The sequence below is a fragment of the Scyliorhinus torazame genome, chromosome 3 (genome assembly GCF_047496885.1).
Source record: "Scyliorhinus torazame isolate Kashiwa2021f chromosome 3, sScyTor2.1, whole genome shotgun sequence".
NCBI classification, from domain to species: Eukaryota; Metazoa; Chordata; class Chondrichthyes; order Carcharhiniformes; family Scyliorhinidae; genus Scyliorhinus; species Scyliorhinus torazame.
This window is the reverse complement of record NC_092709.1, coordinates 350,810,841-350,837,585: the sequence shown is the minus strand read 5'-3', so window position 1 is coordinate 350,837,585 and position 26,745 is coordinate 350,810,841. Positions and strand designations below refer to the sequence as shown.

Sequence of the window (26,745 nt, the reverse complement as noted above, 5' to 3'; positions counted from 1 at the left end):
AAGAAGCTGTTCCTATGTCTGGATGTGCAGTCCTTCAGACTTCTGTATCTTCTGCCTGATGGAAGGGTCTGGAAGAAGGCAAAGCCTGGGTGGGAGGGGTCTCTGCTAATGCTGTCTGCCTTCCTGAGGCAGCGGGAGAAGTAGGCAGAATCAATGGGAGGGTGGCAAGCTTGAGTGATGCGTTGGGCTGAGTTCACCAGAGTCTGCAGTTTCTTGCGATCTTGTGCCGAGCAATTGCTATACAAGCTGTGATACAGCTGGGTTTGGGGTTGGGTTGGGGTTTGGGGATGGGGTTGGGATTCGGGTTGGGTTGGGGATGGGGTTTGGGGTTGGGTTGGAGTTGAGGTTGGGAGTGGGGTTGGGGGTTGGTTTGAGATTGGGGTTGGTGTTGGGGATGGGGTTGGGGTTGTGGATGGGGTTTCGGGCTGGGATTGGGTGTTGGGGTTTGGGGGTTGGGAGTGGGGTTTGGGTTTGGGGTTGGGTTGGAGTTAAGGTTGGGGTTGGGAGTGGGGTTGGGGTTGGAGTTGGGGGTTGGGTTTGGCGTTGGGGGTTGGGTTGGGGTTGTGGTTGGGATTGGGTGTTGGAGTTGGGGATGAGGTTGGGTTTGGGATTAAGGTTTGCGGTTGGGTGTTGGGGATGGGGTTGGGTTTGGGATTAGGGGTTGGGTTTTGGTGTTGGGATTGGGGGTTGGGATGGGGTTGAATGGGGTTTGGGGAGTTGAGATTTGGGGTGGGATTGGGGATGGGGTTGGGTTTGGGATTGGGTTGGGGTTGTTTTAGGGATTGGGGGGTTGGGGTTGTTTTTGGGATTGGGGTCAGGGTGTGGGGATTGGGTGTTAGGGTTGGGGATGGGATTGGGGGTTGGGTTTGGGATTGGGGGTTGGGTCTGGGATTGGGGATAGGATTGGGGTTTGGGTTGAGGCTTGGGTTTGGGATGGGGTTGGGATTTGGGGATGGGGATCGGGTTGGGAGTGGGGTTGGAGATGGATTTGGGATTGGGGTTTGGGGCTTGGGTGTTGGGGATTGGGTTGGGGATGTGTGTTGGGGTTGGGGTTCGGGGATGGGCTGGGTTTGGTTTGGGGTTTGGGTTAGGTTTGGGGATGGCGTTGGGGATGTGGTTTGGCATTGGAATTGGGGTTTCGGGGTTGGGTTTGGGAGTGGGGTTGGGGTTGGAGTTGAGTTGGGGTTGGGGTTGAGGATGGGAGTTGAGGCTGGGGTTGGAGTTGGGGTTGGGAGTGGGGTTGGTTGGGATTGGGGGTTGGGAGTGGGGTTGGTTTGGAGTTGGGGTTTGTGGGTTGGGTTTGTGGGGTTGGGATTGGGGTTGGGTTTGGGATTTGGGTTGGGATTGGGGTTTGGGCTGGGGTTGGGGTGTTGGGATTAGGGGGTTGGGATTGGGGTTGGGTGTTGCGGTTGGGGATGGGGTTGGGATTGGGGGTTTGGTTTGGCGATGGGGTTGTTTTAGGGATTGGGTGCTGGGGTTGGATGTGGGGGTTGGGTTTTGGGGTTGGGGATGGGGTTGGGTTTGGGTTTGGGATTGATGGTTGTGTTTGGGTTTGGGTATGGGATTGGGGTTGGGATTGGGGGTTGGGTTTTGGGTTCGGGGATGTGGTTGGGGTTGAGATTGGGTTGGGTTTTGGGTTGGGATTGAGATTGGGGGTTGGGATTGGGGATGGGGTTGGTGTTGGGGATGGGGTTGGTGTTAGGTTTGGGTTGGGTTTTGGGTTCGGGGATGGGGTTGGGTTTGGGATTGAGATTGGGGGTTGGTGTTGGTTTGGGTTGGGTTTTGGGTTCGGGGATGTGGTTGGGGTTTGGGTTGGATTTGGGATTGAGATTGGGGGTTGGGATTGGGGATGAGGTTGGGGTTGGGTTTGGGTTTACGTTTGGGATTGAGGTTGGGATTGGGGATGAGGTTGGGGTTGGGATTGGGTTGGGGTTTGGGATTGAGATTGGGGGTTGGTGTTGGTTTGGGCTCGGGGATGGGGTTAGGTTTTGGGGTTGAGATTGGGGGTGGGTGTTAGGTTTGGGTTGGGTTTTGGGTTCGGGGATGGGGTGGGTTTGGGATTGGGGTTGGATTTGAGGTTGGGTTTGGGATTGGGGTTGGGTGTTAGGTTTGGGTTGGGTTTGGGGATGAGGTTGGGGTTGGGATTGGGTTGGTGTTGGTTTGGGATTTGGGGTTGGATTTGTGGTTGGGTTTGGGATTGAGGTTCGGGGTCGGGATTGGGGATTAGTTTGGGGATGGGGTTGGGATTGGAGTTGGTTTGGGATTTGGGGTTGGATTTGGGATTGAGATTGGGGGTCGGGATTGGGGATGAGGTTGGGGTTGGGATTGGAGTTGTTTGGGATTTGGGGTTGGGGTTGGATTTGGGATTGAGATTGGGGGTCGGGATTGGGGATGAGGTTGGGGTTGGGTTGGTGTTGGATTTGTGGTTGGGTTTGGGATTGAGATTGGGGGTTGGGTGTTAGGTTTGGATTCGGGGATGGGTTTGGGATTGAGATTGGGGGTCGGGATTGGGGATGAGGTTTGGGTTGGGATTGGGTTGGGGTTGGATTTGGGGTTGGCCTTGTGATTGGGGGTCAGGATTGGGGATGAGGTTGGGGTTGGGTTGGTGTTGGTTTGGGATTGGGGTTGGATTTGTGGTTGGGTTTGGGATTGAGATTGGGGGTCGGGATTGGGGATGGGGTTGGTGTTGGTTTGGGATTGGGGTTGGATTTGTGGTTGGGTTTGGGATTGAGATTGGGGGTCGGGATTGGGGATGAGGTTGGGTTTGGGATTGAGATTGGGGGTCGGGATTGGGGATGGGGTTGGGATTGGGTTGTGGTTGGGTTTGGGATTGAGATTGGGGGTCGGGATTGGGGATGGGGTTGGGTTTGGGATTGAGATTGGGGGTCGGGATTGGGGATGAGGTTGGGGTTGGGTTGGTGTTGGTTTGGGATTTGGGATTGGGGTTGGATTTGTGGTTGGGTTTGGGATTGAGATTGGGGGTTGGTGTTAGGTTGGGGTTTTGGGTTCGGGGATGGGGTTGGGTTTGGGATTGAGATTGGGGGTCGGGATTGGGGATGAGGTTGGGTTTGGGATTGAGATTGGGGGTCGGGATTGGGGATGAGGTTGGGTTTGGGATTGAGATTGGGGGTCGGGATTGGGGATGGGGTTGGGATTGGGTTGTGGTTGGGATTGAGATTGGGGATCGGGATTGGGGATGGGGTTGAGATTGGGGGTGTTGATTGGGGTTGGGTTTGGGATTGAGATTGGGGGTTGGTGTTAGGTTTGGGTTCGGGGATGGGTTTGGGATTGAGATTGGGGGTCGGGATTGGGGATGGGGTTGGGATTGGGTTGTGGTTGGGTTTGGGATTTGGGGTTGAGGCTGTATCAGGAATGGGGTGAGGGGGGCGGGGCAGTGGAGGGGCGGGTACTTCTGTGACGGACAGCGGCAGCAACCAATAGAGAGTGGGCCCTTGTTATTGACGGGCGTATTGACCAATGGGTGCAGGGTGCGCTGTGACGCGCACCCATCATGCATCAAATGGGAAGCGGGCCTGGAGGCGGGCTTTTGCCCGGGCCGGGCCGATCCCCGGGCGGCCGGCTGACAGCGGCTGCAGGGGGGGGGAGGATGAGGCGGGCGGAGGCAGCCTGCTTTGCAACGCTGCTCCTGCTCCAGCAGCCGCTGCTCATTGCAGGTGGGTTAATGCAGCGGACCCTGCTTATTGCATCGGATTGAAAGGCTGAGGCGGGGGCGCTGAGGCGGGGCTGGAGAGACCATTGCAGGCAGGTGTGTCTGACCGCCGGGCGCGCCCCTCTGAGGCCCTGAGCACCTCAATGGCAGCTCCCTGAGGCACAAGGTTGAAGTCCCACTCCCAGGGCTGACACTGCCAGTGTCTCATTGCATTTGATCATCACAGAATCAGCACAGAGTTTAGGTCAGGCTCCTGTTGGAATGAAATTCATTTCAGTATTTCATGTGGTCCAGTTAAATTTGTCAGTGGATGGCTAAACCATATCCTTGCAAGGTTTGGAAGGGGAATGTGGAGGGAGAGCGATATAAGGAAGCAATCAGAAATTGCCTTAACTGGGATTAATATCATAGACTTAACCATGTGGCAAGGTCAAGGGGCAAACTCCTGTTGGTCCATCCCAATCTAAACTGGAATACCCCATGATTATAATAGGTTGATTGATATTTAATATTTGTAATATCCTATATTCATACGTAAGGACCTGTTCTTTGCAAACAAAAGGAATCTGTTCAAGCTTTGCGCCTTTACCCAGGAGCTTGGGAAGACTATTATTCCCTGTTGCTTTCTCGATGGCAATGCCTTGGCCAATCCGAGTCAACTTGCCAACCAATCAGCGTCCTTCTCTCCTGTGGTAAACATTGTTGTGACCCTTTGAAATTTGGCATTCTTTTGTGTGTCCTGACAAGGGAGAGATGAAAAGCTTCAACAACATGTCTCAGAATTGTTACAGTGCAGAAGGAGGCCATTCGGCCCACCGAGTCTGCACCGGCTCTCCAAAAGAGCTTTATGACTTAGTGCCATTCCCCTGCCCTTCCCCCATACTCCGGGCAGCACATGTCGAGCAGCACGGTAGCACACGTGGCTAGATTGCTCTTAGTGTCCAAAAAAAGGTTAGGAGGGGTTATGGGGATAGGGTGGAAGTGAGGGCTTAAGTGGGTCGGTGCAGACTCGACGGGCCGAATGGCCTCCTGCACTGTATGTTCTATGTATCTATGTACTCCTGCACATTGTTACTTGCCTCAATTGGAAACCTCTTGGAAACCTCTTCTGCACTCTCTCCGAATGTGTTCACATACTTCCTACAGTGTGGCGACCAGAACTGTACTTCAGCTGAGGTCTAACTTCCTTTGGGCGGCACGGTAGCACAGATAGTTAGCACGACAGGGGCTGGTTTAGCACACTGGGCTAAATCGCTGGCTTTGAAAGCAGACCAAGGCAGGCCAGTAGCACGGTTCGATTCCCGTACCAGCCTCCCCGAACAGGCGCCGGAATGTGGCGACTAGGGGCTTTTCACAGTAACTTCATTGAAGCCTACTCGTGACAATAAGCGATTTTCATTTTCATTTCATTTCACTGTTGCTTCACAGCGCCAGAATCCCAGGTTCGATTCCCGGCTTGGGTGACTGGCTGTGCAGAGTCTGCACGTTCTCCCCGTGTCTGCGTTGGTTTCCTCCGGGTGCTCCGGTTTCCTCCCACAAGTCCCGAAAGACGTGCAGGTTAGGTGAATTGGACATTCTGAATTCTCCCTCAGTGTACCCGAACAGGTGCCGGAATGTGGCGACTAGGGGGCTTTTCACAGTAACTTCATTGCAGTGTTAATGTAAGCCCACTTGTGACAATAAAGCTTCTTATTACAACTCGTTCTCTGCTCCTGCACACTTTCAGAATTTTACCCCTTATTTTATATTGTCCCTCCATGTTCTTCCGACCAAAGTACATCACCTCACACTTTTCCACATTGAACTTTATCTGCTACCTATCACTTGTTTGTGTCCTATTGAAGTCCTAATCTTCACAGTTTTCAATACTTTTGTCATCTGTAAACTTTGAAATTGTCCCCTACACACCAAGATCTAAATCAGTATTATATATCTGGGCAGCACGGTAGCACAGTGGTTAGCACAATTGCTTCACAGCTCCATGGTCCCAGGTTCGATTCCGGCTTGGGTCACTGTCTGTGCGGAGTCTGCATGTTCTCCCCGTGTCTGCGTGGGTTTCCTCCGGGTGCTCCGGTTTCCTCCCACAGTCCAGAGACATTCAGGTTAGGTGGATTGGCCATGATAAATTGCCCTTAGTGTTGGGTGGGGTTACTGGGTTATGGGGATAGGGTGGAGGGGTTGACCTTGGGTAGGGTGCTCTTTCCAAGAGCCGGTGCAGACTCGATGGGCCGAATGGCCTCCTTCTGCACTGTAAATTCTATGACATCAGGAAAAGCGAGGGTCCCGATTCCGATACCTGGGGAAACCATTACAAATCTTACTCCATTGCTCTCTCTTTCCTATTACTCAACCAGTTCTGTATCCATGTTGCTACATGTTGTTAACTGTCCCTTTTCTCTCATTTCAACAATATTCAATAGATTGGTGATTGACGCCTTTCTCCTTGGTTTAACATGTATCTTTTTAAATCTTTCAAACAGGTCTGGGTGTCAACGAATATTTATATTTCCAAGTTCTGAGCCCTGGAGACATACGCTACATCTTTCAGACTAATCTGGCCAAGGACTTTGGCGGTATCTTTGTAAGTGCCGGCGAGTTTTTCAATAATGCTGTGGTTCTCCAGACCTCTGCTGACTCAGCCCCTTCCAATGTAACAAAGCGTACCGGCCACGTGAACATTCTTGGTCTTCCCATTTCTTGAACTCATTATGGAAGGACAGGAACCGTTTCCATTTATGAAATGACTTTCAAGCCCTCAGGATGTCCCAAAGCACTTTGCAACGAATGAAGTACTTTTGAAGTGTAGTCACTGTTGCAATGTTGGCAGACAGTGTGTACAAAGCAAGACTCTACAAACAGAGATAAGATAATAATCTCAATCTTTATTAGTGTCACAAATAGGCTTACATTAACACTGCAATGAAGTTACTGTGAAAATCCCCTAGTCGCCACATTCCGGCGCCTGTTTGGGTACACGGAGGGAGAATTCAGAATGTCCAATTCACCTAACCTGCACGTCTTTGGACTGTGGGAGGAAACCGGAGCAACCGGAAGAAATCCACGCAGACACGGGGAGAACGTACAGACTCCGCACAGACAGTGACCCAGGCCGGGAATCGAACCTGGGACCCTGGCGCTGTGAAGCCACAGTGCTAACCACTGTGCTACCGTGCCGCCCAGATTTTTTATGTGATATTGGTTGAGGGATAAATATTGGTCAGGATATTGGGGAGATCGCCTCTGTACTTCAAATAGAGGCTGTGGTATCATTTACACGTACCCGACACCGAGGCAGCACGGTGGCACAGTGGTTAGCACTGCTGCCTCACAGCGCCAGGGACATGGGTTCAATTCCGGCCTCGGGTGACTGTGTGGAGTCTGCACGGTTCTCCCCGTGTCTGCGTGGGTTTACTCCAGGTGCTCCGGCCTCCTCCCACAGTCCAAAGGTTTGCAGGTTAGGTGGGGTTACAGGGATAGGGGTGGGGGTTAGCCTAGGTGGGGTGCTCTTTCAGAGGGTTGGTGCAAACCCGATAAGGCCGAACGGCCTCCTCCTATACTGTAGGGATTTTGTGAAATGCAGATGGTTTGACAACACATCTGATACTCCTTCAGTACTCGTTACCTGCTTAAGTCTCTGGAGTGGACTGCACACTAAACCTGACTCGGGTGAAATCCCTGTCGCGCTGCTTTAAGGAGTGTCAGGAGTGAGCAAAGATCAGGAAGTGATTTGATTTGATTTGTTATTGTCACATGTTTTAGTATACAGTGAAAAGTATTGTTTCTTGCCTGCTGTACAAACAATGCGTACCGTACATAGGGAAGGAAGGAGAGACTGCAGAATATAATGTTACAGTTATAGCAAGGTGTAGAGAAAAGATCAACTTAATACGAGGTAGGTCCATTCAAAAGTCTGATGGCAGTAGGGGAGAAGCTGTTCTTGAGTCGGCTGGTACGTGCGTGGGGTCCTTAATTATGCTGGTTGCCTTTCCGAGGCAGTGGGAATTATAGCGGGAGTCAACGGATGGGAGGCTGGTTTGCGTGATGGACTGGGCTACATTCACAACCTTTTGTAGTTTCCTGTGGTCTTGGCAGAGCAGGATCCATAACCAAGCTGTGATACAACCAGAAAGAATGCTTTCTATGGTGCATCTGTGGAAGTTGGTGAGGGTCGTAGCTGACATGCCAAATTTCCTTAGTCTTCTGAGAAAGTAGAGTCGTTGGTGGGCTTTCTTAACTATAGTGTCGGCATGGGGGGACCAGGACAGGTTGTTGGTGATCTGGACACCTAAAAACTTGAAGCTCTCGACCCTTTCCACTTCGGGGACAAGTGAGGGGGACGAGATTGTGCCTAAGGTGCTCCCTTTGGGAGTTTATTAGAGCAGTGGGGACTGGTGGACGGGTGCCAGGGGGGGCCTGTGGGGTTGCGGATGACGATCGGGTCTGCGCGCGGCCGGCGCCATTTTGCATGGCGCGACCTCTGCTGGTCATCAGCCAGGCGCACGTGTGCCCAACGGCCCCGGCCATTTCTGGTGCGGGAGAATGTGGGCGCCTGGCTAGGAAGGCCAGTGCTTGTTGCGCAGCCCTGATCACCCTTCAACTGTGTGGCTTCCTCGGCCATTTCAGAAGCCTTTAAAAGTCAACCACATTGCTGTGGGTCTGGAGTCACGTGTAGTCCAGACCGGGTAAGGATGGCAGATTTCCCCTCCCGAAAGGACATTAGTGAACCAGACGGGTTTTTACGACAAACAACAATGGTCATCATTTGACTTCTATTTCCAGAGTCCAGTGACGGTGTCACTATGCCCCTGCCTTCCCTAGCCACTGGGCTAGTAATCCAGGGGCCCAGGCTCATGCTTTGGGGACGTGGGTTCAAATCTCACCCCGACAGGTGGTGGAATTTAAATTCAATGAATAAAACCCAGAATGGAAGATCACTGTCCGTAATGGCGACTGTGAAACTATCATTGACCAGGGGAGGTCATCTGGGGCCTGGACCTGGTCTGGCCTCTGACTCTGAGTCACAGGTTGAGTTTTAGCTGCCTTCTGAACTGGCGTAGCAAGCTACAGTTACAGAAAAGTGGGGGCAATTGTGGATGGGCAACAGACGTGGGGCTTCCGGCAATTCCCACATCCCGCAAGGACTGAGAAAAATGTTTGGAATGTTGACTGTGCATTTCTTCCCGCAGCACACGAGATATGAGCAGATCTACCTGGTCCCTGCTGACCCACCTCACGCCTGCAGTGACTTAAACAACGGAGCTTTCATTCAGGATCAGATTGGCTTGGTGGAGCGGGGGTAAGTTTTAGCAGCACGGTCCACTGCAGCAACTCGCCAAGGTTCCTCAGGCAGCACCTTCCAAACCCACGATCACTACCACCTAGAAGGACAAGAGCAGCAGACACCAGGGGACCCCACCACCTGGAGGTTCCCCTCCAAGTCACTCACCATCAATATCACCCCTCAATCTTTATTAGTGTCTCAAGTAGGCTTACATTAACGCTGCAATGAGGTTACTGTGAAAAAAAACCCTCGTCGCCTGTTCGGGTACACAGAGGGCGAGTTCAGAATGTCCAATTCACCTAACAGCACGTCTTTGGACTGTGGGAGGAAACCGGTGCGCCCGGAGGAAACCCACGCAGCCACGGGGGGAATGTTGGCCCGGCCCACTAACTTGCAATGATGTCTGTTGTTGGACCGCTAAATCTCATCTCCACAAAGATTCCTCCCTTCTAACCCTGTCGGAAATAGTCTTATCCATCTTTCTTAGGCCCAAAGTCGATGGCCCCATATGGAACTCCAACTGCCATATATTTGACAACTCACTTAATCTATCAATGTCCCGTTGCAACTTTCAGCTCCTTGTTATAATTCGTCGCTTATTCATTGCGAAAAGGGGAAACTGAAGCCAGTCTTTGCTTAACATGGGTTTATTCCCAACACCCAGAGAACGCAGGGACCAACTCCCCTTCGCTCTTTCCCCCCCCCCCCCCCTCCTTATTCTTATAGATACCCAAGAATAATGCCCTAACCATTCCTCAATTAATAACAACTGCTCTCACTTACAACTAGGGCATGAACTCTGACAGGATTGCAACATTAACACTCCTGGCTACACTATTTACAGTGTCGCTCAACATGACGTCACCAGCAAGCTGGGAGCTGTTCTGGGCCAGGGTTCGGAGAACCCCAAAGTGTATCATGGAGTTCACCTGACCCACAACCTTTAATAGATTGTGGTATGGGGAGCACACAGCCCACTCTACAGGTGTGGGACAGCAGCAATGGAAAATATTTTTAAAAGCAAAACAATGTTTATTCTATGAACTCAAGTTAACCTTTTTAAAACATACAGTGAACATCTTAGCAACCATTAATTCAAAAAACAAAGAACAAAGAACAAAGAAATGTACAGCACAGGAACAGGCCCTTCGGCCCTCCAAGCCCGTGCCGACCATACTGCCCGACTAAACTACAATCTTCTACACTTCCTGGGTCCGTATCCTTCTATTCCCATCCTATTCATATATTTGTCAAGATGCCCCTTAAATGTCCCTATCGTCCCTGCCTCCACTACCTCCTCCGGTAGTGAGTTCCAGACACCCACTACCCTCTGCGTAAAAAACTTGCCTCGTACATCTACTCTAAACTTTGCCCCTCTCACCTTAAACCTATGCCCCCTAGTAATTGACCCCTCTACCCTGGGGAAAAGCCTCTGACTATCCACTCTGTCTATGCCCCTCATAATTTTGTATACCTCTATCAGGTCGCCCCTCAACCTCCTTCGTTCCAGTGAGAACAAACCGAGTTTATTCAATCGCTCCTCATAGCTTATGCCCTCCATACCAGGCAACATTCTGGTAAATCTCTTCTGCACCCTCTCTAAAGCCTCCACATCCTTCTGGTAGTGTGGCGACCAGAATTGAACACTATACTCCAAGTGTGGCCTAACTAAGGTTCTATACAGCTGCAACATGACTTGCCAATTCTTATACTCAATGCCCCGGCCAATGAAGGCAAGCATGCCGTATGCCTTCTTGACTACCTTCTCCACCTGTGTAGCCCCTTTCAGTGATCTGTGGACCTGTACTCCTAGATCTCTTTGACTTTCAATACTCTTGAGGGTTCTACCAACCCCCAAAGAATACAACACTAAGTAATCCTTTAAGCTTTCCTTTTTAACATCCATAAGACCTGAAACACCTTTTACCAGAAGCACATCAGGTTAAAGTCACTACTGTTATTAGTTTTTAGAAACTAAAACACACCCTGCAGCAAACAGCCTAAAATGAAAGTAAAAAAGCTGACAGACAGCCCAGCTCCACCCACTCTCTGACATCACTGCAGTAATAAACACTAATTTCTTAAAAGTACTCTCACTACAGATATTTATATACACACCCATTTATAAACACCCATTTCTTAAAGGTACTCTCACTACAGATATTTATATACACACCCATTTATAAACACCCATTTCTTAAAGGAACTGTCACATGACAGAGGTGAGGGTCTACCTTTCTCCATTGAGAAATGTAGTGAAAAGCTGAGGACTTATTTACAACTGCTTGGGGGACATCCCGCCAAATAGCCCTTTTGTCTATCTTCCACCTCCCAACCAACTCCGTACTGTTGCAATGCAGGAAGTACAGCAGCCAATTTGCACACTAACATCCCATGAACATCAGTGAGATCTCAGCACCCTGGCCAACATTGCTGCCTTAACCAAACAAAGCCGACTAACTAGCTCTTTGCATATTTGCTTTTTATGTGACCTTGCTGTGCACAGACCAGCTGTGACGTTCCATTCTGGAAAAGAAAAGCATTGTCTGCGAGGACCTTTGAAACGTCATGGTGCTGCGAGGCTCCGTACAACGGGCTAGCTTCCAAATGTTTCCATTTATTTACCCCTAACTTCTGCGGCTGGAACCTAAATGGTCACCATGAACAAATTGATTAGTTTGGGTTTTATTAACTTCCATCAGATCATTTGGAAGTCTTGATCTGCTGATTGGCTAGTATTAGAATCTCTGAGTTCAGAATAATAATCCTCAGCCTAGTTCTTTGATAGATTTTGCTTCTGCACTGTCTTCCTGAGCACCTTTGAGTTGCTGCTTTGATGCCCCCCCCACGGCAGCTGAATGGGTTAACGCATGGCGGCACAGTAGCACAGTGGTTAGCACAGTTGCTTCAAAGCTCCAGGGTCCCAGGTTCGATTCCCGGCTTGGGTCACTGTCTGTGCGGAGTCTGCACATCCTCCCCGTGTCTGCGTGGGTTTCCTCCGGGTGCTCCGGTTTCCTCCCACAGTCCAAAGAGGTGCAGGTTTGGTGGATTGGCCGTGTTAAGTTGCCCTTGGGTGGAGGTGTGGACCTTGGGTAGGGTGCTCTTTCCAAGAGCCGGTGCAGACTCGATGGGCCGAATGGCCTCCTTCTGCACCGTAAATTCTGTTCCGTCACGCTCAGAAAATCGGAGCCTCAATCATGGGGCACCCATCCCTGCTGAGGGGTGGATATCGGGGCAGGCTTGGCCGCAGAGGCCGAAGGGCCAACCTGCAGATGAGGGCTTCGACCCCCTTGTCCGAGGCTGTGAAGAGAGTCAGGGACCCCGTGGAAAATGTACTCACAGCGAGAGAGAGAGAGGGCCCTTCACAAGGAGAGGGGAGGAGTTGGGAATCAGTGAAATATGTTTGTGTGTCTCTGTGTCCCACAGGGCTTGCTCGTTCTTGTCCAAAGCGCGGGTTATTCAGGAACACGGTGGCAGGGCGGTGATCATCTCGGACAACATGTACGACAACGACAGCTCGTATATTGAGATGGTGCAGGATGGTACGTCCAGGGACAGCGAGATCCCAGCTCTGTTCCTCCTCGGGAAGGATGGGTGAGTTGGGCGGCAGTGAGAACTTTTGTCCGCACTGGGGCTAACATCCCCACTAACTTCTGGAAAAGGGACGTCTAGCGGAACTGGTGTAAACTGGAAAATATTAACCAAGCAGGGAAATTACGCTGAACCTTTATAGAACTCTGGTTAGACCACAACTAGAGAGTTGCGTCCACTTCCTGTCACCATACATTAGGACTTCCAGGAAGGGTGGAGCGGAGATTTACCAGGATGGTTCCAGGAGGGAGGGATTTTAGCTCCAAGGTTAGATTGGAGAATCTGGGGTTGTTCCCCTAGGAGCAAATGTGCTGGGGAGAGATTTGATAGAGGTGTACAAAATTATGATGAGGTAGACAAATACAAGCTGTTCCCATTAACTGATAGGACAGGGACTAGGGGACACAGATTTAGGATTTTGGGAAAGAGATGCAAGGGAATGTGAGGAAGAGCGTTTACACAGTGGGGTAATGAGTTGGAACAGTACAAGGGTCCCGTTTTGGGCCCCGTATCTCAGGAAGGACGTCTTTCATTGGTTAACACAGTTGCTTCAAAGCTCCAGGGTCCCTCCAATCTGCTGGAAGTCATAAATTCTGTGTTCTTCTGCCCAAAATACAAACTTCATTACACACTATACTAGTTTGACACTTTGAGTTCCTTACTTCCTCTGCTCGAATTAATGGTATGTCTCCATTAACAATCCATGGACCAGAAATGTTAAAGACAAAGGGCAGCATGAAGGGCATGGTAGCACGCGTGGCTAGCACTGTGGCTTCACAGCGCCAGAGTCCCAGGTTCGATTCCCCGCTGGGTCACTGTCTGTGCGGAGTCTGCACGTCCTCCCCGTGTCTGCGAGGGTTTCCTCCCACAGTTCGAAGACGTGCAGGCTAGGTGGATTGGCTATGCTAAATTGCCCTTAAAAAAGGTTCGGAGGGTTTATTGGGTTACGGGGATAGGGTGGAAGTGAGGGCTTAAGTGGGTTGGTGCAGACTCGATGGGCTGAATGGTCTCCTTCTGCACATGTTCTATGTAACTACAAGAAACAGGAACTAAGGGAATCACCAGGAAGTGTCCTCACAATGGAGACAGGGCATTGAGACTAGTTGTATAGATTTTTTCAGACACAGGTATGATGGGCCAAATGGCCGCATTCACCATCAATCTATGATTAGTCCCAATGGATTTTTTGATGAAATGTTGCTCAGGTCGCCGTTAGAGCACTGGCTGCAATTTTATTATGTCCCCTTATTGAAAGGGCCTCTCCCAAACTAGTGCAAGTCCAGTTTTTACAATGTGACTGGAGACTGACACGGTTTTCTTTCCCCGCTGGGCAGGTACATGATCAGACGATCGTTGGAGTTGCATGGCCTCCCGTGGGCTGTGATCTCGATACCGGTGAACGTGAGTGGGATCCCGACATTTCAGCTCAAACAGCCACCATGGACCCTCTGGTGAACACAGATCTTGGTCTCGACCTACCCGTTTGCACTAGTCCCGTTTTCCAATAGATTCTCTCCCAATCAAATGAAGAATTTGTCATGTCAGTGGTTTCACACTTTATTTAATAAATAAATCTGCTCACTTTCACCCCCTCCCTGGTGTCTTTCTCACTGGAGAGGTGCTGACTCCTGTGGGAGCACCGGTTCATGACTATACTCACGCTCATCTTCCATCTGCTCTTCAACAAGTGGACCCAGGTGCTGACTACTCAGGGAGCATCATCAAATCCTGTACTAATTCCTCTTTGACCAGCCATAAAAAGTTTTTTTTTCTTCTTTTATTTGTTTATGGGCTGTGAGCACCTCTAGCATTCGAACCCAGGTTCCCAGTCCAGCGACAATACTACACCACTGCCTCCCCTAACTGTGGTTACAAGAGCAGGTCAGAGGCTGGGAAACCTCCAGAGAGTATCCCAACCCCCCCCAAAGCCTGTCCACCATCTACAAGGCACAAGTCAGGAATGTGACGGAATACTCTCCATTTGCCTGGATGAGCGCAGCTCCAACAACACTCAAGCTCGACATTGTGGTGATATGCATTACTATAAATACACTACGACTAAGTAAACACTAGAGGGGAGCACCAGTGACGTCATGGACATGCAGACATACAGCTAATAAACACACAGGACACGCCCAATGGGCAGTCAAGACACCCAGAGGTGACACTACCACAAGGGGGCATTACACAACCCATTTTTCAGGACGGGGCACACATGCTCTGTCTCTTTCCACAGGCAACACTCCGAGAGAAGGACAGGGGCAGATCAGAAGCATCACACCCACTGCATGGCATAGAGCAGACTGGTTAGTTAGACTGAGTTACTATAGCAAGATTAGCAGGAGAGTCGAACTCCGAGAACTGTGCTAATGGCTCAATAAATCACATTGAACTTACTTCAAAGTCTGGAGTATCTTTTGGTCAAAGCTGCATCGAGTTGCAGCCTGTGTTATCCCAGAGTACTTAACACATCAGACACCATCCAGGACAAAGCAGCCCGCATGATTGCTCCCCCTTCCATAAACATTCAAACCCTCCACCACCGATGAACAGTGTCAGCCGTGTGGACCATCTACAAGATGCACTTCAGTAACTCACCAAGGTTCCTTAGACAGCACCTTCCAAACCCACGACCACTAAGGGCAGCACGGTCGCATTGTGGATAGCACAATTGCTTCATAGCTCCAGGGTCCCAGGTTCGATTCCGGCTTAGGTCACTGTCTGTGCGGAGTCTGCACATCCTCCCCATGTCTGCGTGGGTTTCCTCCGGGTGCTCCGGTTTCCCCCCACAGTCCAAAGATGTGCAGGTTAGGTGGATTGGCCATGATAAATTATGTAGTGTTGGGTGGGGTTACTGGGTTATGGGGATTGGGTAGGGTGCTCTTTCCAAGAGCCGGTGCAGACTCGATGGGGCGAATGGCCTCCTTCTGCACTGTAAATTCTATGATTAGACAGCACCTTCCAAACCCACGCCCACTACCATCTAGAAGGACAAGAGCAGCAGATACCTGGGAACCCCACCACCTGGAGGTTCCCCTCCAAGTCACTCACCATCCTGACTTGGAATATCGTCGTTCCTTTAATCACGGGGTTAAAATCCTGGCACTCCCTCCCTAACAGCACTCTGGATGTACCTACACCATAGGGACTGCTCAAGGCGGCAACTCACCACCACCTCCTGCAGGGCAATAAATGCTGGTTAGGCCAGTGATGCCCACGCGTGAATGAATAAAAAGACGCGCACTAGCCTTTGCAGCAACACTCATCCATTGAGATGGTCTGTGACTATTTATTTACTTTTTAAACACCCCCCCCCTCCTCCCCCGGCCCCGGGAATTGTGCATGTGTGTTTTCTCACAGCTGGCCATTTGCGCAGAGCAGCAAACTGAACGAAGACAACAGCAAGACTCGGGAAAGACCGCAGACTTAATTGTGTTGTTCAAACCTTTATTGAGTACATGCAAGATCGCACCTCGAGAGCTTGGCGAGGCTGCAATGATTTGATTGGCAGCTAACACATCGCTGACCCAAGTCACAACCTATCTTAAAGCAAAGTATTTATATAGAATTTCTCTCTAGCTCATATGCCACATTTAAAAAAGGTTCCGCCAAATCGCTCCCCACCAGCAGCAGCATTTTTGACCGGGGGGGGGGGGGAGAAGCCTGTCCCCATACTCCACGTGCACCCCCCCCCCCCCCCCTCCTCTGCTCTCCCAGACCTCCATTGCAGGGCTCCTGAGCACGATCACTGCTCAAAGCCTGGCACACCCATCAGCCCTGCTCCGTGCTGTGAGAGCGACATGACAATGGATGCAGCGTCCCACTCGCTCCTGACCTCCGAGAAGTTGGCGACATCACAGACCAACCTGCCATGGGTTCATGTTGACAGGGTGAGAGCTGGAGAGAATTGGGAAAAGGCTTGTGGAGCACAAACCCAGCAGTGGGGCTGAAATGTCCATTTCTCGGCTGCAAAGCCCTATGTAAACCAAACATGTCGCTTCATATCCAGTGCCTGCTTCCATGGCCTCCCGTATCTGCACAGGCAGAAGAGGGGCCATGAGTATGGTGACAAGTAAAGAATTATCCAGGCCCTGGGTGTTGGTGGATCACAGACCATGCAGATGATAGCATTCCCTCAGATTGACGGTGACATCTCCGAAGAAGCTGCTCCGACTTACGGGGGCTTTACAATATTATGCCTTCGACCGAGTCAACAGGGTACCCCACCTCATTCCCAAGACAGAAAGTGGGATAGACACACGTGGACATAGACACCCACCCCACACCCAGAGACTCGATAGGGACCCACACGCACACAGCAAGACACGAGCAGACAAAGAGATACACACATACCCAGACATAGAGACCCACACACAGACAAGGAGAGAAACCTAGACAGAAACAGACAGCATAGCACACACACAGACCCCAACAAACAGTTAACAGACCACTAGGCACAGACAGAAACCCACACAGGCACTCACAAAGGCATGCAGACATCATGTTCACACAAGCAGACATCCTGCTCGCACACGCAAACAATCCGCTCGCACATGCAGACATGCTCACGCACGCAGACTTCATGCTCGCACACGCAGACCAGACATCATGCTAGCACACGCAGACATGTTCGCAGACGCAGACGTCATGCTCGCACATGCAGACAATCCGCTCGCAGACATGCCCGCGCACGCAGACCAGACATCATGCTAGCACACTCAGACCAGACATCATGCTAGCACACGCAGACATGCTCGCACGCGCAGACGTCATGCTCGCACGCGCAGACGTCATGCTCGCACACACAGACATCATGCTCGCACATGCAGACATCATGCTCGCACACGCAGACACATCGCACACAGACATCATGCTCGCACACGCAGACATCATGCTCGCACACGCAGGCATCATGCTCGCACACGCAGGCATCATGCTCGCACACGCATACATCATGCTCGCACACGCCGACATCATGCTCGCACACGCCGACATCATGCTCGCACACGCATACATCATGCTCGCACACGCCGACATCATGCTCGCACACGCCGACATCATGCTCGCACACGTCGACATCATGCTCGCACACACAGACATCATGCTCGCACACACCGACATCATGCTCGCACACACAGACATCATGCTCGCACACACAGACATCATGCTCGCACACACAGACATCATGCTCGCACACACAGACATCATGCTCGCACACGCAGACACATCGCACACAAGCTGAAATGGGGCTGAATGCACTTTTGATCTGTTGAAAATTCCCTTACAGCTGGAGAGTGTTACACCACAATAGAATGCAATAGTTAGCCTCACAGTGAGCGGAATCCACTCTCCGTCCTCCCCGGTTCCTCATCCCTTACTTACTCTTTGGATGCCTCATAATATCCCCAAACCTCTCCTGTGTAAGAGTCCCAGTCTGTGCTTTGATGACAGGCTATTGCACTGGGGGTGGCATCACCCTCACAGGACCGGGACAGAAACACTGGCCGCGGCTCAAATCCATCTCGCTGCTCCTCCATGCCCCACCCCCACAGTCCCCTGCCCTGCCCCGCGACCAACCAGCGACCTAAACTCAGGCCAGTGACCTCCTACGCCTGTAGGTCACAAGACCGCCACCAGCGGGCGGTCTACGGAGACAGGAAGTACCAGCACGCACCCGCAACGTTCGGAGGGGGCAATGGGGCCATCAGCAGAGGGAGCCTGTCCCTTAGCAAGAGAAGGTGGGGCGAGGGTAGAGGGGCAGCGATGGGGTGTAGCCTCCTGCTCGTGCCATCTGCAACAACAACCCCCTTCCCAAAACAGCGATTATTCTTTCCCTCTCATGAAGCAGCTGGTGTGATTAATTGACCAGCCTGCCCATGAGTTAGAGCCAGTGCTTTGTACAGAGATTGGTGTTTATTAATGGATCCTAGGTGTGGCGATTGCATTGGTGACAGAGGTGTTCCCCAACAGCCCCCTTCCAGTTGAAGTTTCCATTCTGCATCTGCCTTAGACGTCTGTCATCTCATCTTCGAGCACAGCGCTCTCTGCGTCAGCCTCGAGCTCCTCCTCTTCCTCGGAGGTCAGGTCAGGGTCATCCATCTGAGCCACGCACTTGGGACAGGAGCAGATGAATAGATAATTGTCCCTTCAAAAATAACACAGGTGTCAGCCACAACCCAGGTTAGATACAGAGTAAACTCCCTCTACACTGCCCCCTCACTCCCGGGACAGGTACAGCATGGGGTTAGATACAGAGTAAAATCCCTCTACACTGTCCCATCAAACACTCCCAGGACAGGTACAGCACGGGGTTAGATAGAGAGTAAAGCTCCCTCTACACTGTCCCATCAACACTCCCAGGACAGTACAGCACGGGGTTAGATACAGAGTAAAGCTCCCTCTACACTGTCCCCATCAAACACTCCCAGGACAGATACAGCACGGGGTTAGATACAGAGTAAAGTTCCCTCTACACTGTCCCCATCAAACACTCCCAGGACAGGTACAGCACGGGGTTAGATACAGAGTAAAGCTTCCTCTACACTGTCCCCATCAAACACTCCCAGGACTGGTACAGCACGGGGTGAGATACAGAGTAAAGCTCCCTCTACACTGTCCCCATCAAACACTCCCAGGGCAGGTACAGCACGGGGTTAGATACAGAGTAAAGCTCCCTCCACACTGTCCCCATCAAACACTCCCAGGACAGGTACAGCACGGGGTTAGATACAGAGTAAAGCTTCCTCTACACTGTCCCCATCAAACACTCCCAGGACTGGTACAGCACGGGGTGAGATACAGAGTAAAGCTCCCTCTACACTGTCCCCATCAAACACTCCCAGGACAGTACAGCACGGGGTTAGATACAGAGTAAAGCTCCCTCTACACTGTCCCCATCAAACACTCCCAGGACAGATACAGCACGGGGTTAGATACAGAGTAAAGTTCCCTCTACACTGTCCCCATCAAACACTCCCAGGACAGGTACAGCACGGGGTTAGATACAGAGTAAAGCTTCCTCTACACTGTCCCCATCAAACACTCCCAGGACTGGTACAGCACGGGGTGAGATACAGAGTAAAGCTCCCTCTACACTGTCCCCATCAAACACTCCCAGGGCAGGTACAGCACGGGGTTAGATACAGAGTAAAGCTCCCTCCACACTGTCCCCATCAAACACTCCCAGGACAGGTACAGCACGGGGTTAGATACAGAGTAAAGCTCCCTCTACACTGTCCCCATCAAACACTCCCAGGACAGGTACAGCACGGGGTTAGATACAGAGTAAAGCTCCCTCTACACTGTCCCCATCAAACACTCCCAGGATAGGTACAGCACGGGGTTAGATACAGAGTAAAGCTCCCTCTACACTGTCCCCATCAAACACTCCCAGGACAGGTACAGCACGAGGTTAGATACAGAGTAAAGCTCCCTCTACATTGTCCCCATCAAACACTCCCAGGTTAGGTACAGCACGGGGTTAGATACAGAGTAAAGCTCCCTCTACACTGTCCCCATCAAACACTCCCAGGACAGGTACAGCACGGGGTTAGATACAGAGTAATGTTCCTTCCACACTGTCCCCATCAAACACTCCCAGGACTGGTACAGCACGGGGTTAGATACAGAGTAAAGCTCCGTCTACACTGTCCCCATCAAACACTCCCAGGACAGGTACAGCACGGGGTTAGATACAGAGTAAAGCTCCCTCTACACTGTCCCCATCAAACACTCCCAGGACAGGTACAGCATGGGGTTAGATACAGAGTAAAGCTCCCTCTACACTGTCCCCATCAAACACTCCCAGGACAGGTACAGCACGGGGTAAGATACAGAGTAAAGCTCCCTCTACACTGTCCCCATCAAACACTCCCAGGGCAGGTACAGCACGGGGTTAGATACAGAGTAAAGCTCCCTCGACACTGTCTCCATCAAACACTCCCAGGACAGGTACAGCACGGGGTTAGATACAGAGTAAAGCTCCCTCTGCACTGTCCTCATCAAACACTCCCAGGACAGATACAGCACGGGGTTAGATACAGAGTAAAGCTCCCTCTACACTGTCCCCATCAAACACTTCCAGGACAGGTACAGCACGGGGTTAGATACAGAGTAAAGCTCCCTCTACACTGTCCCCATCAAACACTCCCAGGGCAGGTACAGCACGGGGTTAGATACAGAGTAAAGCTCCCTCGACACTGTCCCCATCAAACACTCCCAGGACAGGTACAGCACGGGGTTAGATACAGAGTAAAGCTCCCACTGCACTGTCCTCATCAAACACTCCCAGGACAGGTCCAGCATGGGGTTAGATACTGAGTAAAGCTCCCTCTACACTGTCCCCATCAAACACTCCCAGGACAGGCACAGCACGGGGTTAGATACAGAGTAAAGCTCCCTCTACACTGTCCCCATCAAACACTCCCAGGACAGGTACAGCACGGGGTTAGATACAGAGTAAATCTCACTCTACACTGTCCCCATCAAACACTCCCAGGACAGGTACAGCACGAGGTTAGATACAGAGTAAAGCTCCCTCTACACTGTCCCCAGCAAACACTCCCAGGACAGGTACAGCACGGGGTTAGATACAGAGTAATGTTCCTTCCACACTGTCCCCATCAAACACTCCCAGGACAGGTACAGCACGGGGTTAGATACAGAGTAAAGCTCCCTCTCCACTGTCCCCATCAAACACTCCCAGGACAGGTACAGCACAGGGTTAGATACAGAGTAAAGCTCCCTCTACACTGTCCCCATCAAACACTCCCAGGACAGGTACAGCACGGGGTTAGATACAGAGTAAAGCTCCCTCTACACTGTCCCCATCAAACACTCCCAGGACAGGTACAGCACGGGGTTAGATACAGAGTAAAGCTCCCTCTACACTGTCCCCATCAAACACTCCCAGGACAGGTACAGCACAGGGTTAGATACAGAGTAAAGCTCCCTCTACACTGTCCCCATCAAACACTCCCAGGACAGGTACAGCACGGGGTTAGATACAGAGTAAAGCTCCCTCTACACTGTCCCTATCAAACACTCCCAGGACAGGTACAACACGGGGTTAGATACAGATTAAAGCTCCCTCTACACTGCCGCCATCAAACATTCCCAGGACTGGTACAGCACGGGGTCAGATACAGAGTAAAGTTCCCTCTACACTGTCCCCATCAAACACTCCCAGGACAGGTACAGCATGGGGTTGATACAGAGTAAAGCTCCCTCTACACTGTCCCCATCAAACACTCCCAGGACAGGTACAGCACGGGGTTAGATACAGAGTAAAGCTCCCTCTACACTGTCCCCATCAAACACTCCCAGGACAGGTACAGCACGGGGTTAGATACAGAGTAATGTTCCTTCCACACTGTCCCCATCAAACACTCCCAGGACAGGTACAGCACGGGGTTAGATACAGAGTAAAGCTCCCATCACACTGTCCCCATCAAACACTCCCAGGACAGGTACAGCACGGGGTTAGATACAGAGTAAAGTTCCCTCTACACTGTCCCCATCAAACACTCACAGGACAGGTACAGCACAGGGTTAGATACAGAGTAAAGCTCCCTTTACACTGTCCCCATCAAACACTCCCAGGACAGGTACAGCATGGGGTTAGATACAGAGTAAAGCTCCGTCTACACTGTCCCCATCAAACACTCCCAGGACAGGTACAGCATGGGGTTAGATACAGAGTAAAGTTCCCTCTACACTGTCCCCATCAAACACTCACAGGACAGGTACAGCACAGGGTTAGATACAGAGTAAAGCTCCCTTTACACTGTCCCCATCAAACACTCCCAGGACAGGTACAGCATGGGGTTAGATACAGAGTAAAGCTCCGTCTACACTGTCCCCATCAAACACTCCCAGGACAGGTACAGCATGGGGTTAGATACAGAGTAAAGCTCCCTCTACACTGTCCCCATCAAACACTCCCAGGACAGGTACAGCATGGGGTTAGATACAGAGTAAAGCTCCCTCTACACTGTCCCCATCAAACACTCCCAGGACAGGTACAGCACGGGGTTAGATACAGAGTAAAGCTCCCTCTACACTGTCCCCATCAAACACTCCCAGGGCAGGTACAGCACGGGGTTAGATACAGAGTAAAGCTCTCTCTACACTGTCCCCTATCAAACACTCCCAGGACAGGCACAGCACGGGGTTAGATACAGAGTAAAGCTCCCTCTACACTGTCCCCATCAAACACTCCCAGGACAGGTACAGCATGGGGTTAGATACAGAGTAACGCTCCCTCTACACTGTCCCCATCGAACACTCCCAGGACAGGTACAGCACAGGGTTAGATACAGAGTAAAGCTCCCTCAACACTGTCCCCATCAAACACTCCCAGGACAGGTACAGCATGGGGTTAGATACAGAGTGAAGCTCCGTCTACACTGTACCCATCAAACACTCCCAGGACAGATACAGCACGGGGTTAGATACAGAGTAAAGCTCCCTCTACACTGTCCCCATCAAACACTCCCAGGACAGGTACAGCACGGGGTTAGATACAGAGTAAAGCTCCCTCTACACTGTCCCCATCAAACACTCCCAGGGCAGGTACAGCACGGGGTTAGATACAGAGTAAAGCTCCCTCGACACTGTCTCCATCAAACACTCCCAGGACAGGTACAGCACGGGGTTAGATACAGAGTAAAGCTCCCTCTACACTGTCCCCATCAAACACTCCCAGGACAGGTACAGCATGGGGTTAGATACAGAGTAACGCTCCCTCTACACTGTCCCCATCGAACACTCCCAGGACAGGTACAGCACAGGGTTAGATACAGAGTAAAGCTCCCTCAACACTGTCCCCATCAAACACTCCCAGGACAGGTACAGCATGGGGTTAGATACAGAGTGAAGCTCCGTCTACACTGTACCCATCAAACACTCCCAGGACAGATACAGCACGGGGTTAGATACAGAGTAAAGCTCCCTCTACACTGTCCCCATCAAACACTCCCAGGACAGGTACAGCACGGGGTTAGATACAGAGTAAAGCTCCCTCTACACTGTCCCCATCAAACACTCCCAGGGCAGGTACAGCACGGGGTTAGATACAGAGTAAAGCTCCCTCGACACTGTCTCCATCAAACACTCCCAGGACAGGTACAGCACGGGGTTAGATACAGAGTAAAGCTCCCTCTGCACTGTCCTCATCAAACACTCCCAGGACAGGTCCAGCATGGGGTTAGATACTGAGTAAAGCTCCCTCTACACTGTCCCCATCAAACACTCCCAGGACAGGCACAGCACGGGGTTAGATACAGAGTAAAGCTCCCTCTACACTGTCCCCATCAAACACTCCCAGGACAGGTACAGCACGGGGTTAGATACAGAGTAAATCTCACTCTACACTGTCCCCATCAAACACTCCCAGGACAGGTACAGCACGGGGTTAGATACAGAGTAATGTTCCTTCCACACTGTCCCCATCAAACACTCCCAGGACAGGTACAGCACGGGGTTAGATACAGAGTAAAGCTCCCATCACACTGTCCCCATCAAACACTCCCAGGACAGGTACAGCACGGGGTTAGATACAGAGTAAAGTTCCCTCTACACTGTCCCCATCAAACACTCACAGGACAGGTACAGCACAGGGTTAGATACAGAGTAAAGCTCCCTTTACACTGTCCCCATCAAACACTCCCAGGACAGGTACAGCATGGGGTTAGATACAGAGTAAAGCTCCGTCTACACTGTCCCCATCAAACACTCCCAGGACAGGTACAGCATGGGGTTAGATACAGAGTAAAGTTCCCTCTACACTGTCCCCATCAAACACTCACAGGACAGGTACAGCACAGGGTTAGATACAGAGTAAAGCTCCCTTTACACTGTCCCCATCAAACACTCCCAGGACAGGTACAGCATGGGGTTAGATACAGAGTAAAGCTCCGTCTACACTGTCCCCATCAAACACTCCCAGGACAGGTACAGCATGGGGTTAGATACAGAGTAAAGCTCCCTCTACACTGTCCCCATCAAACACTCCCAGGACAGGTACAGCATGGGGTTAGATACAGAGTAAAGCTCCCTCTACACTGTCCCCATCAAACACTCCCAGGACAGGTACAGCACGGGGTTAGATACAGAGTAAAGCTCCCTCTACACTGTCCCCATCAAACACTCCCAGGGCAGGTACAGCACGGGGTTAGATACAGAGTAAAGCTCTCTCTACACTGTCCCCTATCAAACACTCCCAGGACAGGCACAGCACGGGGTTAGATACAGAGTAAAGCTCCCTCTACACTGTCCCCATCAAACACTCCCAGGACAGGTACAGCATGGGGTTAGATACAGAGTAACGCTCCCTCTACACTGTCCCCATCGAACACTCCCAGGACAGGTACAGCACAGGGTTAGATACAGAGTAAAGCTCCCTCAACACTGTCCCCATCAAACACTCCCAGGACAGGTACAGCATGGGGTTAGATACAGAGTGAAGCTCCGTCTACACTGTACCCATCAAACACTCCCAGGACAGATACAGCACGGGGTTAGATACAGAGTAAAGCTCCCTCTACACTGTCCCCATCAAACACTCCCAGGACAGGTACAGCACGGGGTTAGATACAGAGTAAAGCTCCCTCTACACTGTCCCCATCAAACACTCCCAGGGCAGGTACAGCACGGGGTTAGATACAGAGTAAAGCTCCCTCGACACTGTCTCCATCAAACACTCCCAGGACAGGTACAGCACGGGGTTAGATACAGAGTAAAGCTCCCTCTGCACTGTCCTCATCAAACACTCCCAGGACAGGTCCAGCATGGGGTTAGATACTGAGTAAAGCTCCCTCTACACTGTCCCCATCAAACACTCCCAGGACAGGCACAGCACGGGGTTAGATACAGAGTAAAGCTCCCTCTACACTGTCCCCATCAAACACTCCCAGGACAGGTACAGCACGGGGTTAGATACAGAGTAAATCTCACTCTACACTGTCCCCATCAAACACTCCCTGGACAGGTACAGCACGAGGTTAGATACAGAGTAAAGCTCCCTCTACACTGTCCCCATCAAACACTCCCAGGACAGGTACAGCACGGGGTTAGATACAGAGTAAAGCTCCCTCTACACTGTCCCCATCAAACACTCCCAGGACAGGTACAGCACAGGGTTAGATACAGAGTAAAGCTCCCTCTACACTGTCCCCATCAAACACTCCCAGGACAGGTACAGCACGGGGTTAGATACAGAGTAAAGCTCCCTCTACACTGTCCCTATCAAACACTCCCAGGACAGGTACAACACGGGGTTAGATACAGATTAAAGCTCCCTCTACACTGCCGCCATCAAACATTCCCAGGACTGGTACAGCACGGGGTCAGATACAGAGTAAAGTTCCCTCTACACTGTCCCCATCAAACACTCCCAGGACAGGTACAGCATGGGGTTGATACAGAGTAAAGCTCCCTCGACACTGTCCCCATCAAACACTCCCACGACAGGTACAGCACGGGGTTAGATACAGAGTAAAGCTCCCTCTACACTGTCCCCATCAAACACTCCCAGGACAGGTACAGCATGGGGTTAGATACAAAGTAAAGCTCCCTCTACACTGTCCCCATCAAACACTCCCAGGACAGGTACAGCACGGGGTTAGATCCAGAGTAAAGCTCCCTCTACACTGTCCCCATCAAACACTCACAGGACAGGTACAGCACGGGGTTAGATACAGAGTAAAGCTCACTCTACACTGTCCCCATCAAACACTCCCAGGACAGGTACAGCACGGAGTAAGAAACAGAGTAAAACTCCCTCTACACTGTCCCCATCAAACACTCCCAGGACAGGTACAGCACGGGGTTAGATACAGAGTAAAGCTCCCTCTACACTGTCCCCATCAAACACTCCCAGGACAGGTACAGCATGGGGTTAGATATAGAGTAAAGCTCCCTCTACACGGTCCCCATCAAACACTCCCAGGACAGGTACAGCACGGGGTTAGATACAGAGTAAAGCTCCCTCTCCACTGTCCCCATCAAACACTCCCAGGACAGGTACAGCATGGGGTTAGATACAGAGTAAAGCTCCCTCTATCCTGTCCCTACAAACACACACAGGGTAGGTACAGCACGGGGTTCGATACAGAGTAATGTTCCTTCCACACTGTCCCATCAAACACTCCCAGGACAGGTACAGCATGGGGTTAGATACAGAGTAAAGCTCCCTCTACACTGT

The 26,745-nt window shown here is 51.3% G+C and overlaps 2 protein-coding genes across 2 annotated transcripts in view; one reads left to right on the top strand and one right to left on the bottom strand.

The window, feature by feature from the left end:
• Window positions 1–3,536: 3,536 nt before the first annotated feature.
• On the top strand, window positions 3,537–14,938 carry LOC140409335 (protease-associated domain-containing protein 1-like). The gene is made up of 5 exons (XM_072497749.1): window positions 3,537–3,674; window positions 6,151–6,251; window positions 8,857–8,966; window positions 12,378–12,545; window positions 13,877–14,938. Exons 1-5 carry the CDS (start codon window positions 3,608–3,610, stop codon window positions 13,995–13,997), a joined length of 567 nt encoding a protein of 188 aa, XP_072353850.1. The 5' UTR covers window positions 3,537–3,607; the 3' UTR covers window positions 13,998–14,938.
• A 1,034-nt stretch (window positions 14,939–15,972) lies between these two features.
• The window catches only part of smyd5 (SMYD family member 5), a 96,332-nt gene continuing 85,559 nt past the window's right edge, over window positions 15,973–26,745 (bottom strand). Inside the window, exon 13 of the mRNA XM_072497748.1 lies at window positions 15,973–18,687. Coding sequence (XP_072353849.1) covers window positions 18,549–18,687 — 139 coding nt within the window. The 3' untranslated portion in view covers window positions 15,973–18,548. The remainder of the gene's footprint in view (window positions 18,688–26,745) is intronic.